This window comes from Eleginops maclovinus, chromosome 20, assembly GCF_036324505.1.
Source record: "Eleginops maclovinus isolate JMC-PN-2008 ecotype Puerto Natales chromosome 20, JC_Emac_rtc_rv5, whole genome shotgun sequence".
Classification (NCBI taxonomy): Eukaryota; Metazoa; Chordata; class Actinopteri; order Perciformes; family Eleginopidae; genus Eleginops; species Eleginops maclovinus.
Window position 1 is genome coordinate 849,566 of NC_086368.1, and position 17,142 is coordinate 866,707.

The 17,142-nt window shown below is 39.7% G+C and overlaps 1 protein-coding gene across 2 annotated transcripts in view; it reads left to right on the forward strand.

Moving 5' to 3' along the window:
• Positions 1 to 1,677: 1,677 nt before the first annotated feature.
• LOC134882813 (dihydropyridine-sensitive L-type skeletal muscle calcium channel subunit alpha-1-like) overlaps positions 1,678 to 17,142 on the forward strand; it is a 64,128-nt gene continuing 48,663 nt past the window's right edge. For both annotated transcript variants that reach the window (XM_063910767.1, XM_063910768.1), the window contains exons 1-9: positions 1,678 to 2,021; positions 2,407 to 2,512; positions 5,433 to 5,572; positions 7,040 to 7,182; positions 9,019 to 9,171; positions 11,323 to 11,528; positions 12,254 to 12,357; positions 12,511 to 12,656; positions 15,817 to 15,898. In XM_063910767.1, coding sequence (XP_063766837.1) covers positions 1,834 to 2,021; positions 2,407 to 2,512; positions 5,433 to 5,572; positions 7,040 to 7,182; positions 9,019 to 9,171; positions 11,323 to 11,528; positions 12,254 to 12,357; positions 12,511 to 12,656; positions 15,817 to 15,898 — 1,268 coding nt within the window. In that variant the 5' untranslated portion in view covers positions 1,678 to 1,833. The remainder of the gene's footprint in view (positions 2,022 to 2,406; positions 2,513 to 5,432; positions 5,573 to 7,039; positions 7,183 to 9,018; positions 9,172 to 11,322; positions 11,529 to 12,253; positions 12,358 to 12,510; positions 12,657 to 15,816; positions 15,899 to 17,142) is intronic.

Sequence of the window (17,142 nt, forward strand, 5' to 3'; positions counted from 1 at the left end):
CGAGCTGTGTACTCAAGTCTTCCTGTCTGTAAACGCCGCTGCGATGGGGGACCTACGCCGTAGGTCCTACGGGTGCGTTCATTTATAGGCATTTTGCGCACTGCAGTCACTCTGGCACAGACTTGACTGTTGGTGAACGCGGAATGCTTTTGGAACTGTCAAAACGGCTGCTTTGATACTTAGAGCAGAGCTCAGTGTCGGAGCTGTCCCTCGCGCTCTGCTGCAGTGAATGTTTCAAAGTTACTTTTTCGTGATATTATTTTATAAATCGTTTAGCTTGCTAGCTAAATAGAAAACATTGTCACTAACTCCTAACACTCGCTCCAGTCTGTAGTTTTCTAACTGATTTGTTCATGGGCATTATGTTACATACCATCACATGTCAATATGGATATCCTTTAAATACTATGTTAAGGCTATAAACAGAGGTAGGAGAATTACTCAGTTTTGTACCCAGATCTTGTACTTAAGTAAAAATAGAAGAACCAGAGAGTAGAAATATTCTGTGACGTGAAGTAAAAATCCTGAAATAAAAATGTTATTCAAGTAAAAGTACAAACATTATAAGCATCTAAATATATACTTAACTTAGCGACAGTAAAAGTAGTCATTGTGCAGATTTGTACATTTCAGAATAATATATCTGGTATGTTTTGATTAAAATTATTGATGCATTAAAGTGTTATCAAAGCTGGTAAAGGTGCAGATAGTTTTAATTACTAAAGATGTATTTTCTCTATTTAATGGTTTTAATGCAGCCCTAGAAGAACATAATACATATCTACTGTTTATATTTCTGTAAAGTTCAATGTTATGCGACAATAAATATTGCCGAAATGTTTTTTAATTGTTAATTTTTCAGTCAGTTGTTGATTACATGCAGACATTAATACAGCGATTAGGCTACTTCAACATATATATCACACTAAATGATAATGCAGGTTTGACATTATGATGTTTCGGACCTTTTTCTTGAGGACCTTTTCTTTAACTGGACCTCGTTGAATTTTAGTTGAATACCCCTGCCTTAAAACATGAATGTTTACTCCCTATTTGAAACAAAGCAGATTTTGAATAAACAAGTCGCTTCTTGCGAAATAGGTCACTTAAAAGAAATGTTTTAACAGAAAGTAAGCATAGCAATTGTCAAAAACTACACAGTTTTTCTTTTCAGTAGCTAGTTACTTAAATAGTAGCTTGTAGACAAGTTAGCTACCGTAAACTTTATCTAACATTTCCAGCCAGTGAGAGCCTTCTCTGAAGCAGAGGCCACCATGGAGAAATGGAAGTCTCGCTGTGGCTTCACTTGATGTTGTTAGGCTTGTGAAGTGTGGACATATGTAACATAATATATCATTCTTAATTTTAAATGGTATTGTAACATCCTGCTAGTAATCTGATCAGAACTTGATTTTGTAACTGTAACAGTATACATAAACACCTTTACATGTATTCCATTACTCCCTCAGCCCGCCCTCTCTACCAAGACTATATCTGCGCAAATGTTCTCCTTTGTCACCCTATGCTACAACCACCACGCTCATTGTCTATATTTATTCTCTTGACCAAACAGCTGCTCAGTAAACCAATCCCTTACAAGTCGGGGGGACAGCTGCCATTCCACAGATAGAGACAGAGAAAGAGAGGGAGCTCAAGCCAGCCATCAGAGAGAGAGTGTGACTGAGATGATTGAGACAAGTTGAGAATGGTAACAGATAAGTGGACAGACAAAGCAAACAAGACTACTGCATTTTGAAAGAAACTGCGACGGACTATTTGGAATATCTCCTCCTATTCAAGTAAACTTGGTACAAATACTTTATTGAAGTTGCGATGGCAGAAAGCAGCGGTTCACCATTGTCATCCTACATCATGGATGAGGAAACTCTCAAGAGAAAACAAAAAGAAAAGCTGAAGAAGTTGATGGCTACAGGAGGCAACCCAAGGCCTGCACGCTCTCTCCTCTTCCTGTCACTGAGGAATCCCTTCCGTAAGGCATGCATCAGCATTGTGGAGTGGAAGTATCCTACTGTAGCAAAGGGTCAAAAATATAACATTTTTTAAAGTAATTGTAGCTACCACAGATTAGCATGCGGTAATCAAAAGATGTTATATGTGCAATGTTCTATTTTATTTCAAGATGTGTGTGTGTGTGTGTGTGTGTGTGTGTGTGTGTGTGTGTGTGTGTGTGTGTGTGTGTGTGTGTGTGTGTGTGTGTGTGTGTGTGTGTGTGTGTGTGTGTGTGTGTGTGTGTGTGTGTGTGTGTTTGTGTCTGTGTGTGTGTGTGTGTGTGTCTGTCCTTCTGTCTGTCTAGTATCTAGTAATATCTGTCAAGTTGTTTGCTCTTTAATTTGGCCATGTCTGTGAACTGCTATGGTATAGAAGCTTCCTATAACTCACTTCCAGGCCATTTGAAATCATAATCCTACTGGCAATCTTTGCCAACTGCGTGGCCCTGGCCGTGTACCTGCCCATGCCCGAGGAAGACAGCAACAACACCAACAGCAACCTGGTGAGTCTGCCTGCTTCTGCTCTCTTTCTATTGTACAGCAACACTGACAGTTGTCTTAGGCCAGTGGTTCCCAAAGTTGGGACCCTGGGCTGCCTTAAGGTCAGCCATATGGTTAGGATCAGTCCATGTTTACTCCTGTTTGCTTTTTGTTCCATTCCAAAGTAGTCCACATGCTCTCCTCAGCTGAACCTTGACCCATAAAAGCATGCTATACTTTGCCCCATGGCTAATTATTATGCAGAATGATATCAGACATTTACATTTTTTTTTACTAATGGGACCTGCCCTGCTGTTTTTTGGAAGAAATGTTTAGATTTAGTCATGCTGAATCAGATCAGGGTAAGCCAACCAGAGGCAGGTCATACGTTTGTGCAAGGAACAGAAGCCTTTAGCTCTTTTTCTCCTACTATGGCAGAGAGTGTGTGCTGTAAACAGGCACTGTTTTCAGGATAATGGGCTGTCAGAACATTTTAACTATAGGGGTTTCAGTATATTGTCCCTTATGGCACTGAAGGTACTGATCTGAGTGAACATAGAGCTGAGGAAAACATTGTATGGAAACAAACAAACTCCCATATTTTTTTAGTATTTTGGACTTTATCAAATAAGTCATTTACACTATTACACTTAAATCTGGTGCTTTCAAACAAATCAACATAGAAAAACGATAGACCAATAAATATAAAAATCATTGGCTTTAAAACTGTTTCATATGCAGTTAAAATTAAGTTATGCCGCAGCTAATAACATGACAACTCACAGTTGTTGTTTGTGCTAGAAACACAACACACCATCCAGCTCCAGTTTGACAGGAGCTCAGCAGTCACAAAAATACTGAAAATCAGAGCAGCAATAAAAGGATTAGTGTTGCCAACATATTGTGTGATATGGCTACCTGTATTCTCTAGTTTACATAAAAACAAAAAGGTCCCGACGACTTTACGAACAGTCTTTTCGAGTCGTTCACATTGATTACAGCTGATTTTAGTTTGTGAGGAAATAAGAGGAAGACCTTTAAAGATTAGCAAATGTAATTGTATTGAAGTAAAATATGAATATGTAAATCTTCAGAGCAAATATTGGATTTAATTTGGAGTTATTGAGAATGATTTAACTTACAATTGATATGATATAGAAGCACAGTAATCATGTTACACAGCTGGTTGTCCTGGCAGGCAGTGTTCCCATAGAAGAGAATAAACCCTTCGTGGTCCCACAGAGGGGAAATTCCCATCCTGCATTTGACCCATCTAGTGTTAGGAGCAGTGGGCTGCCATATGTAAGGTGCACAGGGAGCAGTGTAGGGAATGGTGCCTTGCTCAGGGACAGAAAGCACTTGGTCTTTCGGGGACTTGAACCAGTAACCTTAATGTTCCCAAACCAACTGGTTTAAGGACACTGTCCTTATTTCGTATACAGTACTCAGTGCATCGTCTATTTCTTTTGTTATTACCTATAACTTGACCATTATGACACAGTTAGTTCTAACACACTGCAACAGAACCATCTTGATTTTCTTGATTCAGTTATTTCCACAATTACTGCAAAACTGATTTTTGTTCAATGTTTTGTTAAAAATTGTCAATAAGACATCACCTACTGAAATGGCAATCCAACATGGCTGCAAAGCCATTCGAACATCATATACTGAAATTGTCCAAATAACTAACCTGGGAAAAACAATAGGAAAAACTAAAAACAGGCGGAAAACCAAAAAAATTGCTTAATTTTATGTTTTTTTGGTTTTAAAAACAAATTGGGGAAATTGAGAGAACAGAAAAACCGATATTTTAATTCAACCCAGTGTTTGTGACCGGAACTGGTCATGGAAGGCGATGAGTAATTTGCCAGTTCATAGCAGTTCCGAAACTAATGATGAACTATTAGGACCTATGCATATGTACAGTGATTCACCCGTAGGCAAGGGCTGCCAACTGCTGCCAAGTTATTTTTAACATTTAGATGTTAGCTACAACACATGGTAAAAATAGCCTTTGCAGAGTCAAAAGTCACCACCGATAGGTTATCTATTATGTGTGCTCTGTTGGTTCGTATAACCTTTCGTGCAGCGATAGGACTACTGTGGTTTTAAGGCTTGGCTATAATAATAATACAAAATACCTTACCTGAAAAATCATGCTGATTTTGGCTGAGGAAAGGTCGTCTGACATTAGGCTGAGCTGCCGACTCCCTCGGAACATCATAAAAGACACGTTTAACAGTTTTCTGGTGGAAGTTTAACAAGGCTAATAGCACACATTGAAATAACGCGCCTGCACCTTCTCCTCGTTTTCCCAGCATTAACTGGCTTATCCGTGAATCATACAAACAAAACAAAAAGTTGATTTATCTGTTTTTCCGTTTGGTTTTAAAACAGAATAACGTTCGGGTTTTTGGGGGTTTTTTTCCGAACGAACCATACACAGATTTTTATAAAATGCTGCAATGATATGTTTTGCGTTTCAGCCAGTCAGAGACATGTTCTGTATATATATATATATGAGACCTGTAATATATTGTTGAAAAAGAGGATAATAGGGGAGCTTTAAAACATTATGGTGGTGTTTGAGTTTGGAAGTGACATAAGTAGAGAAAAGTAGACTAGAGGGCTCAACATCAAACTCTCATGAAGAACAATTAGCTGGGATTTTCCCACTAAACTAAAACACAGTTGAAAAAGAAATGTAATGCTGTTTTTCTATAAAACACAAACAATGGACAATGGAAATATCTCTAGAACTTAATTGCTCTATCCTTAACAATGTCTCATATATGATCTATTATTTTATTATTATACATTTTATAAAGTTATATCAGAATGTTAAAACAAATGCATGATATAACACTGACGTATCAAAGCTATTTAGGGCTAATTCACAAAGTAAGGCATATTCAAAGAAATGCTATTGTTGTCTTACAGGAAAGCCTTGAGTACATCTTCCTCATCATCTTCTCTATAGAATGTTTCCTGAAGATCGTTGCCTATGGATTTCTTTTTCATGCAGATGCATACTTAAGAAACTGCTGGAACATTTTGGACTTTGTATGTGTATCAGTTGGGTAAGTAATTAAGTTTGCATTGAGTCCACTTGAGTCTGTTGTTTAATAATGATTTGAATGGCTCAGGGGTTAGATTGTAACAGTTTGGACAACATCTGCTAGCTACACCCAATTCTTAGGAATCCTAAACACTTTGGGACTCAGAATGGTCCCAACAAATGGAGATTCGATTTTGCTGTTTTTGGAGTGTTGTGCTGGAATTGCCATATTGCACCAACCAGGTGAGGAGGTAGCTCCAGAAGTGTAAGGTGCGGAAGGCAGAGGGTCCAGAAGGCATAATCTTGAGGTTCCTCAAACCCTGGGCAGACCAGCTGTGTGGGATTGTGGAGTTTCTGTTCAACCTTAGCCTGAAGTAAGGGAGTATGCCGCTACTGTAGAAGATGTCCTGTGTGGTACCTGTGCCAAAAATCTAGCTGCTACCGGCCGGTGGCGCTGACATCGCAGCTGATGAAGACGCTGGAAAGGCTGATCCTTGGATACCTTCCGCCTCTTGTGAGACCATCGAAGGACCCGCTAGTTTGCCCCCCAGCTGAACATCGAGGTGGATGACGCCATCATCTACCTGCTGCAGAGGTCCCTCTCCCACCTGGAGAAGGCTGGGGGCACTTTGAGGATCATGTTCTTTAATTTCTCCAGTGTCTTCAACACATCCAGCCTCTGCTCCTTGGAGACAAGCTGCAGCTCCTGGATCCTAGACTACCTCATCAACCATCCACAGTACGTGAGGACAAAGTCAGTCAAACACCATCATCTGCATTACAGGGCCCCCACTGGGGATGGTTCTGGTGCTGTTTCTCTTCATCCGATACACTGCAGACTTCACCCACAACCCTGCCAACTGTCACTCTTGAGAAGGCAGTGACCAAATGCGAGGTCATTCAGATGTAATCTGTAAGAGGAGTTTGTTACAGAGCCAGAAAATGGCAAAAATACATTAAATAATGACTATAAATAAAAAATGGCTGACTTCCTGTTGGGTTTAGCTGTTTTAGACAGCTTTCTTTGTATCTGACAATACAACACATCGTACATCTAGGTGAAATGTACAGCAAGGGCTGCTTTGTCAAAGTTTTGAGGGCGGCACAATTGAGTCACCTTGGAACACAAAAAAACAATCACAATATCAGTTGAACAAGCAAAGAAGTATTTATGCGTGTGCCATGAATTGTTTGTGTGCATCCCTAAGCAATGAAACGTCATCGTTATCATGGATAAAAAGATTGCAAACGAATTACAAAAGAATTTACAAACATATAAATCAATGCAGATCAAGTTATTTTTGTTATATTATTGTAGTAGTATTGCTTTGATAAAAGTTGGTAAAACCTTTAAACTTGAAGCAGCAGTCAATGAACATCGACAGGAAAGATGCACACTGCCTCAACCTCTGTATTCTGCAACTGTCAAATATATCAGCAACCACAGTGTGTCACTTCCAAAGAAAACATCATGTTTTCATTGTTCCAGCTTGTTCACTGTGGTAGTGGATGCCATCAACCACATCAGTGGGGTGGAGGCTCCGGTCGGAGAGAAAGGTGGAGGCTTTGACATGAAAGCTCTGCGGGCCTTCAGAGTCCTCAGACCTCTTCGTCTGGTTTCTGGAGTGCCAAGTGAGTAAATACAGTTTCTGTAGGGGAGAGTGGGGTAAGATGAGCCAGTGGGTAAGTTGACTCACCCCTTGTATCTAGGCAACTGTGCACATTTGTTGTCATGTGACCATACATTCAAGAAGCACCCATCATTTCATTTGGCTGTGACGGAGAGAAGCACATGGTAAAGTGGTAAATGTGTTTTTTCACAATAAACCATGTTCTGCTTTTTCTAAAAGCAGAACATGGGATATAAGATTTTCATTGCCAACATATACGTTGTATATGCTGTGCATATGACAAATAAAACCTTGAAACCTTGAAACCTTAAATGTTTAACATGTCAGGTATTATAACTTTTCTGTCAAAGCAAATGTATCCAGCTCTGAAAATGTGTATCATACATGTTGGTTATTTAGCTAAAAGTTAGCGTGTCTCTGGGGCAAAATGAGCCAGTGGTTCAACTTAACCCTGTCATGATCCTTGTTTCGTATCTGTCATGTCTTTGTATTGTGTTTTTATTTTGAAATGTTTCCCCTCTTGTGTCACTTGTTAAACTTCACTTCCTGTCTGCGTTTCCCTCCTGTGCCTGATTGTATCATTGTGTTCACCTGTTGCCCCTGTGTTTCTCCTCCCACTTCCAGCTGTCTCTCGTCTTGTGATTACCCATGTGTATTTAGTCCCTGTTTCCCTTTTGTCTGTTGTTCGGTCGTCATCATTTCTTCCCTGATCTTGTCCATGTTACCTGCCTGTTCCTGTCGCCCTTCATGTCTGGAGCTAAGTGTTTTTCATGCCCTGTGTTCCCCTTGCTTCTTGTTTTCATCAACAGCTTTTGAATAAAGCTCGCTTTTTGTTTTTGACCCTTACCTGCATCCCCTTGATTTACTGCACTTGGGTCCTGTTTCCCCAACCCTGACAAACCCCCCATGAGGCACTGACATTACGTTTAGTCTCTGTAATATAAAATGGTATTTCAGTGTAGTTTTACACAACTGATTCGTTTTTGATGTTTTAAACATTGTACAAACAACAACATTCCTGTATCAAACAGCTGGAGAGAGAAGGGTTAAGCAGTTAGGGGGTGCAGGAGATCACATAATCTAGTAGTCAGCTCAGGGTAACTGTAGATTAATACAGAATCTGCATAGAATTAATTTTACTTTTTTAGGTTTAGATTGGTTCAATCATTTTAAGGCTCGCCTCCCTCTTTCCTGCCGTATGCCTGGCAGGAGTTCTTTGACAATCTGGTTAAAGTGATTGACTGAGTAGCAACTAGTCATAATAGTTATTCATGTTATAAAATATCGTTAATCATGATTTATATAGGCTTGTCACTAGCCTATATAAAACAGTAAAGTAAACATACAACAGACTGGCACATCTGTTACATTTACAAGGATATCTATTTATGGCTGTTTAGTTCATTCTGATCTGGCTCTCAGGTTTGGTTTACTGGCATGCATAGATGAAACGGCTGTCACTACAGTGCAGGCAGTGGCAGAGAAAGGATGACCTTATGTTTTACTTGTGCTCAGGTTTAAACTTGATAAAGTCGATTGGTCAGTTTACCCCCTGGTGGATCAACTTACCCCTTAGATGGGGCAAGTTAAGCCACACAACACCTCTTCTGGGATGTCATACGTTCATGTCCCATTGATTATAGATGCATTATTTTCATTTTAATTGACAGAAGACCTGAAGTAAAGGTTGTTGTTCATTTGTTCATCTTACCCCACTCCCGCCTAAAATAGACTATAAGTTCATTATGCTATTAACAATATCAATTACATATCGGCAATAAAGGTTTATGAAATGAAATATTATGATGATTTGGTTTGTTCCTGTTATTCCCCTCAGGCCTCCAAGTGGTGATGAACTCCATACTGAAGTCCTTGCTGCCTCTCTTCCACATCGCCCTACTGGTCCTTTTCATGGTCACCATTTACTCCATTATGGGATTGGAGCTCTTCAAATGCAAAATGCACAAGACCTGCTACTACACAGGCACAAGTAAAGTATGCAGCACAGGGTTATATAGGGGAAATACTAGAAATGCTCTGCAGTTCATTGGGGGAAATACCGACCTAATGTGTAATGTTTGGTCAAGAAATGTTCAATCCAATTTGGGTTTTTCATCACTGTCAGTAACTTTCCTAATATTTCACTTTTTTATTTAAAAATTGTTTTGGGCCAGTTTAGCCTTTACTAGAGAGTTGCAATGTTGAAAGGGGGACATAGAGGAGAGGGCTTGTATAAGAAGACTCTTCAGCAAGGACTGAGCCCAGAGCATGGGCTGTCAGCTCAAACCACGGAGTTATGCAGCATGGATATCAGCTTTCAGCTATTGTATTTTCTTCTGTATTACAACCTGCAAAACATCACTTATTACTATTTGCAATTTGGTCACTCAAATAGTATTGATGCAACATTAGTCTGGTGGAAAATTGAGACTCCCCTTTTTTCCAGGCAGTATCTTAAAAAAACCTAGAAATTGACTAACAATCAAGAGATGGATATCTTACAGCTGTGTTGTACGCATTTGTCCATCCAGCCAGACGTGCAACATCATGTCCTTGGCGTTCCCTTTTCAGGCGGTGTGCCATTGTTGTGCTCCTCTTCCTCTTGCTGAGAAGCAGCATGGAGCGGAAGATTCTGCTGCATCGCCCAGGATGTCTAGCCGATTAGCTTTATCCAAAGTCTGAACCTGCTGAGCGGTCGCGTAGACGACTCTGAAGTCCACCTCAGTTTTGTTTCCCTGAATAGGTGGCTTACAAAGAACTGACCATTCCTTTGGAGGAGACTACATGAACATCTTGTACGTTTAATGGAAGAAAAAATGTTCAAGCACCTCAAGATTTCCTGTGCTGGCCGACAGTGAGAGCTCTGTGGTGCATAGTCAAAAGTAGACACTTCTCTTCGATCATCATCATTGAATTCAGGTGTTTCGTTCAGTCCTATTGCTACAGGTGTACAAATCAAGCACCTAGCCATGCAGTCTGCCTTTACAAACATTTGTGAAAAAATAGGTCGTTCTAAAGAGCTCACTGGATTCGGACTTGATCCTGTAATAGGATGCCACCGTTGCAACAAGTCACAGCCAAGCGTGGGATGGAGGGGCGTAAAGCAAGCCACCACTGGACTCTGGAGTAGTGGAAACGTGTTCTGTGGAGTGACCAATCACACCTCTCTATCTGGCAGTCTGATGGACAAGTCTAGGTTTGGAGAATGCCAGGAGAACGTTACCTGCCTGACTGCAATGTGCCAGCTGTAAAGTGTGGTGGAGGAGGAATCATTTTATGGGATGTTTTTCTGGGGTTGGCCCCTTAGTTCCAGTAAAGGGGATTCTTAATGGTTCCTCTCACATCATTCTGGACTATTCTATGTTTCCAACTTGGTGGAAACAGTTTGAGGAAGGCTCTTTCTGTTCCAGCATGGCTGTGCCCCAATGCACAAAGTAAGGTCCATAAAGGCATGGCTGGATGAGTTTGGTGTGGAAGCACTTGACTGGTCCGCACAGAGCCCTGACCTCAACCCCACTAAACACCTTTGGGATGAACTAGAATGGAGAGCCAGGCCTTCTCATTCAACATCAGTGTCTGACTGACGATAACTTTCATTTTTGTGCGTTACAGACAGAGTCTAAGCCTGTAACTCTGCACAACCACTGACAACACTGTGTGAGGATGTTTTTCAGGCAAATCTGCTTTCTGTAGTGTATCATGAGAAGAAATACCACCAGAGGAGTTTCATCCACAACGTTGCTCATAAGAATAACAGTGGAAGACATTCTCACTCTTGCTCTTCCTTCTGCTCTTTCAGTTCAATTTCCTTTATTGCTCACACAAAAGGGACCTTTGTACAACATACATTTTCTTCAAGAAAAAGCACTGGTGTAGAATGTGTACTGAATGAGGGCATTTATTGGAGATCTTAGAGTTGAAAGGGGGAGACAGAGGGGAGGATATGACTGAAATGTTCGGCCGGCCCCTGATTTGACCCGGCTACCTGGTATGCATATGAGCCGCCAGCTCTAACCACTGAGCTATCCGACTGCCCGGTGTACTGTGTATTGACCAACATTGAATTTAGGGGAAGATAGCTTTGGGAGAGTGTGTACAATTCACACTCATAAATGTCCACTTATCCTCCCTTGGTCTTTAGATATCATCGCTACCGTGGAGGATGAGAAGCCGTCTCCATGTGCCCAGGCGGGAAATGGCCGGCGTTGCACCATCAATGGCACAGAGTGTAGAGCCGGATGGCCAGGTCCAAATGATGGAATCACACACTTTGACAACCTTGGCTTCTCCATGCTGACTGTCTACCAGTGCATCACCACACAAGGATGGACTGATGTCCTCTACTGGGTAAGGTCTCAGTGCGGTCTAAAAGCATATGTTATCTGGAGTTCTTATTTCAACGATCATTTGTTGTCAGTATGCAGTTGAACAATAAAATGAAGGTTTTAATAGGAAAACACAAAATGAAAGACAAACATCAGTGCATTCCTGCATTGCATTTTATAAATTGGCTTCAGTAGGAATGTGAAAGGCAGAAACAGAAACACCTGTGAATGTTAATTTTCCTTTTTCTTAAACAAAATATACAGTGTCCAAGAGAAGAAAAACAGGTGTGCAAGTTGTCCATTTGTTTAACCCCTCCACAGATTCGGACAACATTTATAGTACAAAAACATTTAAAATGTAGAAAACAATTGTTTGAAATCACAGCACAAAAAAACACATAAAAAGGTCGAGGTAAATGTTGGTCATGGTTGACTATAGTAAATCTGTATTCTAATTCAGTTTTTCTTAATAAATAAAAAGCGATGAATCAGTTAGGGAAGAGTACACAGTTTTCATGCAGATTAAAAATGGTTGCCATGCCCTATAAAAAGTGGAGCCACACAAAGTACACTTTATTTTCTCCATGTGTAGAAACATCATAAGTTCTGTCACCCACTGGACATGAGTGGGAGTAAGTACACTTTTTAAGCCATTTCTCAAATGTTAAAGTGTTCTTTTAATTGTTGCTAATTACAATATTCAAGTTACAACAACCCATTTTCTACAAAACTGTTCTTCTTGTGCAGGTAAATGATGCTATAGGAATGGAATGGCCATGGATCTTTTTCACCACACTGATCCTTGTTGGCTCCTTCTTTGTGCTGAACCTGGTTCTTGGAGTGCTCAGCGGGTAGGATGACCCAAACTACACCCTTCCATTCATTTTGTGTGCACTATTTGCTCTGTCCACATTACCCTGCCTTCTTTTTCTGTCTGCTCTTCACAATACTTCTCAGTGTGATCTGTCTTTTTCTGTCTTACAATTGTCTTTTTTTCCCACTAGTGAGTTCACAAAAGAGCGAGAGAAGGCTAAGTCGCGTGGGGAGTTTCAGAAGCTGAGGGAAACTCAGCAGCTGGATGAGGACCTCAAGGGCTACATGGAATGGATAACTCAGGCTGAGGTCATGGACATGGACCAGGAGGGACAAGGTGAGACACAAGACACGTTGTAGAATACCTGTTGATTGAACACAGTTCAAGGGAAGAGAATGCCTAGGAAATCAATGGAATGATGTTTGTAATGGTTGAGCTCTAAACGCTATAAGTTTCCTCTATTTTTTATTTTGTAAAATTAACATTCAGTATAGTTTTTATCTCTAAATATATTTTTGTGGTGAATAAACCCCTGTGTTTCTGAACCTTAATCAGAACCAGCTTTGTTGCCTGGGAGGCTTACATATACATGTACTTTGCCTTGTATTTTTTATATTGCTCAACATCCAAATTATACAAAGTAAGGGAAAATACCTCCAACCGATCTTTCTACACCATGTCAACAGATGGTCCATCTTCCCACCTGTAGGGACGTATCCCCAACAGCATGTAACTCATCTGTTGCTTGAAGAAGTTGTTGACTTCACTCCCATGATGGAAGAAGCATTCAGAGTGGTTGGAGAGAAGTTGACAAGTATAGCTCAGTATAGAGTGTGTGTTTGAACTGGTGGAGGAGATGGTATCAAAACTGTCCCCTCCACAACCAGAGGTGGAGAAGTACTCAGATCTTGTATTTGAGTAAAGTAGAAGTACTCAGATCTTGTACTTGAGTAAAAGTAGAAGTACTCAGATATTGTATTTGAGTAAAGTAGAAGTACTCAGATCTTGTACTTGAGTAAAAGTAGAAGTAATCAGATCTTGTACTTGAGTAAAAGTAGAAGTACTCAGATCTTGTACTTGAGTAAAAGTAGAAGTACTCAGATCTTGTATTTGAGTAAAAGTAGAAGTACTCAGATCTTGTACTTGAGTAAAAGTAGAAGTACTCAGATCTTGTACTTGAGTAAAGTAGCAGTACCAGAGTGTAGGAATACTCTGTTACAGTAAAAGTCCTGCATTCTAAATGTTCCTCCAGTAAAAGTAGAAAGTACTCTCATCTAAATGTACTTAAAGTAGCGACAGTAAAAGTAGAAGTACTCAGATCTTGTACTTGAGTAAAAGTAGAAGTACTCAGATCTTGTACTTGAGTAAAAGTAGAAGTACTCAGATATTGTACTTGAGTAAAGTAGAAGTACTCAGATCTTGTACTTGAGTAAAGTAGAAGTACCAGAGTGTAGGAATACTCTGTCACAGTAAAAGTCCTGCATTCAAAATGTTCCTCCAGTGAAAGTAGAAAGTACTCTCATCTAAATGTACTTAAAGCAGCGACAGTAAAAGTAGTCATTGTTTGATTGGTCCATTTCAGAATAATATCTCTGATATGTTTTATAATGATTGATCATTAAAGTGTTCTCAGAGCTGGTAAAGGTGCAGCTAGTTTGAATGGCTTTGTATACTGCAGGGTAGCTGCTGGATTTACTGCAGGTGTACTAAAGTCTGATTTAAGGGCTGATTATATTTACCATCATTAATCCAGATCTGTAAAGTAACTAAAGGGATTACATACATGTAGTGGAGTAGACGTACAAAGTAGGAAAAAAAACTGAAATAGTCAATTAAAGTACAAGTATCTCAAAATTGTATTTAAGTACTGTACTTAAGTACATCTACTTAGTTACTTTACATCACTGCCACCAGTCACCAGTAGAACTGATCAGCTGTTTTTCCAGTGTTGCGCCAATCGCAGGTGAGCTGCTGCATGCCAAGGGCAATTGTTCTTCTCATCCTGTCATATTCTTTCGTAGAAGTTTGAGGCAATAGGTATGACCAAACTAAGTGTCAAAGCAGGAACACCAGGGGCCCGAGGGTGATATGAGGGTCAGAGGCAGGGAGACAGTGCAGAGGTGTCAGCAGAGGAGCTCACATCTTGTCAACCTGGTGAACAATAGCTGAAATACCAAACAAAGACAACAACTGTAAGAATTGGTGGAATCAGGATTTCATCTGCTCTCTATCTGGGCAAAGGTTAGTCAATGAAATGCATTATTAGGAGTTGAATGTTCAAACTGCGAGCAGACAAGCATTTCACAGATGGGAATCACATTTATTCACTTTAAATGGCCAGAGCAGAGATGAATATCAGATTATGTAAGGACATGTACGCCAATTCTGTTAATAAGTCAAAGGAAATCATGAATTATTATAGAAAGAGTAAATACTTACAAATCACCATGTTACATTTAACAGTGTAGTTTGTACAAGTTTATACCCTGTGCAGAGTGCATCAGACATTTGAATGTTAGAATAAAGCAAAAAAACGTTGGATTTCCTTTACCAGTTTGTCATTTATTTCTCTATTTCTCGTTACGAATGCCATAGATTTGTTTTATCTCATCCAAAAAATAAAGTAAATACTACTATTTTAAACTTCTGAGTAATCATGAATGATCACATATTACTGTGGTGGAAACTTCTGAAGCAATGGAGGCGAAACAGAGAGGCGCTGGAGAGCAGGAACTTGATGGCAAAACACTGTTGGGTTTATTCAGAGTTACGGCCGGAGAATTGACAAGACATTTACTGTAGACACGAGTTGCCACAGCAGTTGCCAAACCAATTCTGAAGGTCTCAGGGATATAAAGAGGTTTTAAGTAGTTCCAAATGGGTAAGAAACATTCTCAGAGCAGCAGACTAAACAATCTAGGACAATATATCAAAACTTAACCTCACATCCCGGTCACACATAGGGTGTCTAACGAAGCATCTGGGCTCAGCCCTCAACAATAAAACCAATCTAAGAACATGCGTGAGCTTGTACCCACTGTGGGAACAAGGCCGCGGAAGCCCAGGCTGCCCCTCCTTAATGAAGATAACAGCACCTGCAAGACCATAGAGCCAGGTCGAAGGAGGATAGAGAGAAGAGATGCAAATGAGCTAAAGATTTACAAGCTTACAAAAAATATTCCCTAACAATTACAACCGCATTAAAGCCTTGAGTTTGCCAGAAAGACTGAAAGCGGCGCAACTAAGATGTGGGACAAGGTGGTTAATACACCAACAATTCTGTTTTCTGAAAATGAGTGCATATAAAACAATCCAAAAATATGTGTGTATGAACCTGAAAGATTATGTTAACTTTGTAAACATCTAATGAAATGTTCTAAATCTCCCCCAGATCTGCTTTCTCACTAGGATGGATACTACAATAGAATATCTTTAGTGATTAATAACATCAACAATAGTATTTAACCAATGTGTCTGTGTGTGTGTATTTCCTCAGGTTTGCTCACCACAGAAAATGGAGGATCAGAAACCGGAAGTGTGGGCAAAATGGACACCATGCAGCTGATCGTCTATTACTAGTCAGTAGCGTGTTTTTCATCTTTAGGGTCATTATCATTATAAAGTGCCTTTGAGACGTTGTAATTTCGATAAGAAAAGGGTAAGATTTCCCCTTACACTTTATAATCATGTTATTAAGCTGCCCCTAGGGTGTTAAAAATACATATTGGTCAAGCTTAAATACTTTTTATGAATTAAATACAGAATGTCAAAATATGGGCATATTGCAAAATATGTCCACCCTGTCGGGGACAAATGTAATCTTCAGATATATGTTTTTTATTACATAATTATAATAAAACATACCTTTTCAGAAAGGTCTTTTGTCCCTTTCTAGTTAATACGTTTCAGGTAATGGGAAAAGTCTTTGGTAAATACTACAATTAAAATAAAATTGCAGTTTTATCTAAGCGATGGCCATAGGTCTTCTTTGATTTTAAAATAAAATGACAAAAACAAATCTAACAAGCAAAACTTTTTAATGGTATTGTTTGATAATCATTTGGACATCAGGAAACACACACAGGGTTACTGTATATTCAATACATATTTTGTTTTTTTTCATTAAACTTAAATTTGACAGGGTGGACATTGGCACGATAGGGTGGAAAATCACATGACAGGGTGGACAAACGCAATTCATTAAGTACAGAAAAACATTAAAAAGGATGAGTTAGGTACAAACTGTACTCAGTTAACATCAGAACACATATCAAGGGTAGGCTACTCATCAGAACATCAGGACATCTAGGTCTACTGTAATTGGTCCTCCATGTACTTCCATACAGATGGCTCAACTGAGAAGGCACGCCTGTTCACAAGTTGTGGTTCCGACATGAGGCACAGAATCTGCCAATCCCCATACCAGTTGATGTCATCACGAGGACTTGGCCAACAGAATTTGTTGATGCCTTTGTTGTGCATGCATTTCACTTTCACATTGTGCTCCTCTACATCAAGAATGATACCAGGGTATCCATCATTGTCATAGTTGACTACACACCATTCACCAATGTGCTTCTCCTCGATGGCTTCTGGCCTCTGTTCCTTCACATTCAATTTTTTGTATTTCTGCGCTTTGGCTCTCTCCTTTGCCAGGATTGCCTCCAATTCAGCTATCTTAATTTTCAGTTTCTTATTTGCACTCCTTCGCATACTTTCCCCTCTGCGTCTTTGTCTGGAAAACAAGATAATTATAAGGATTTTCTTTAAACATATCCATTTTTTTATATCATGACTTTACCTTTCTATACATACTTTTCTC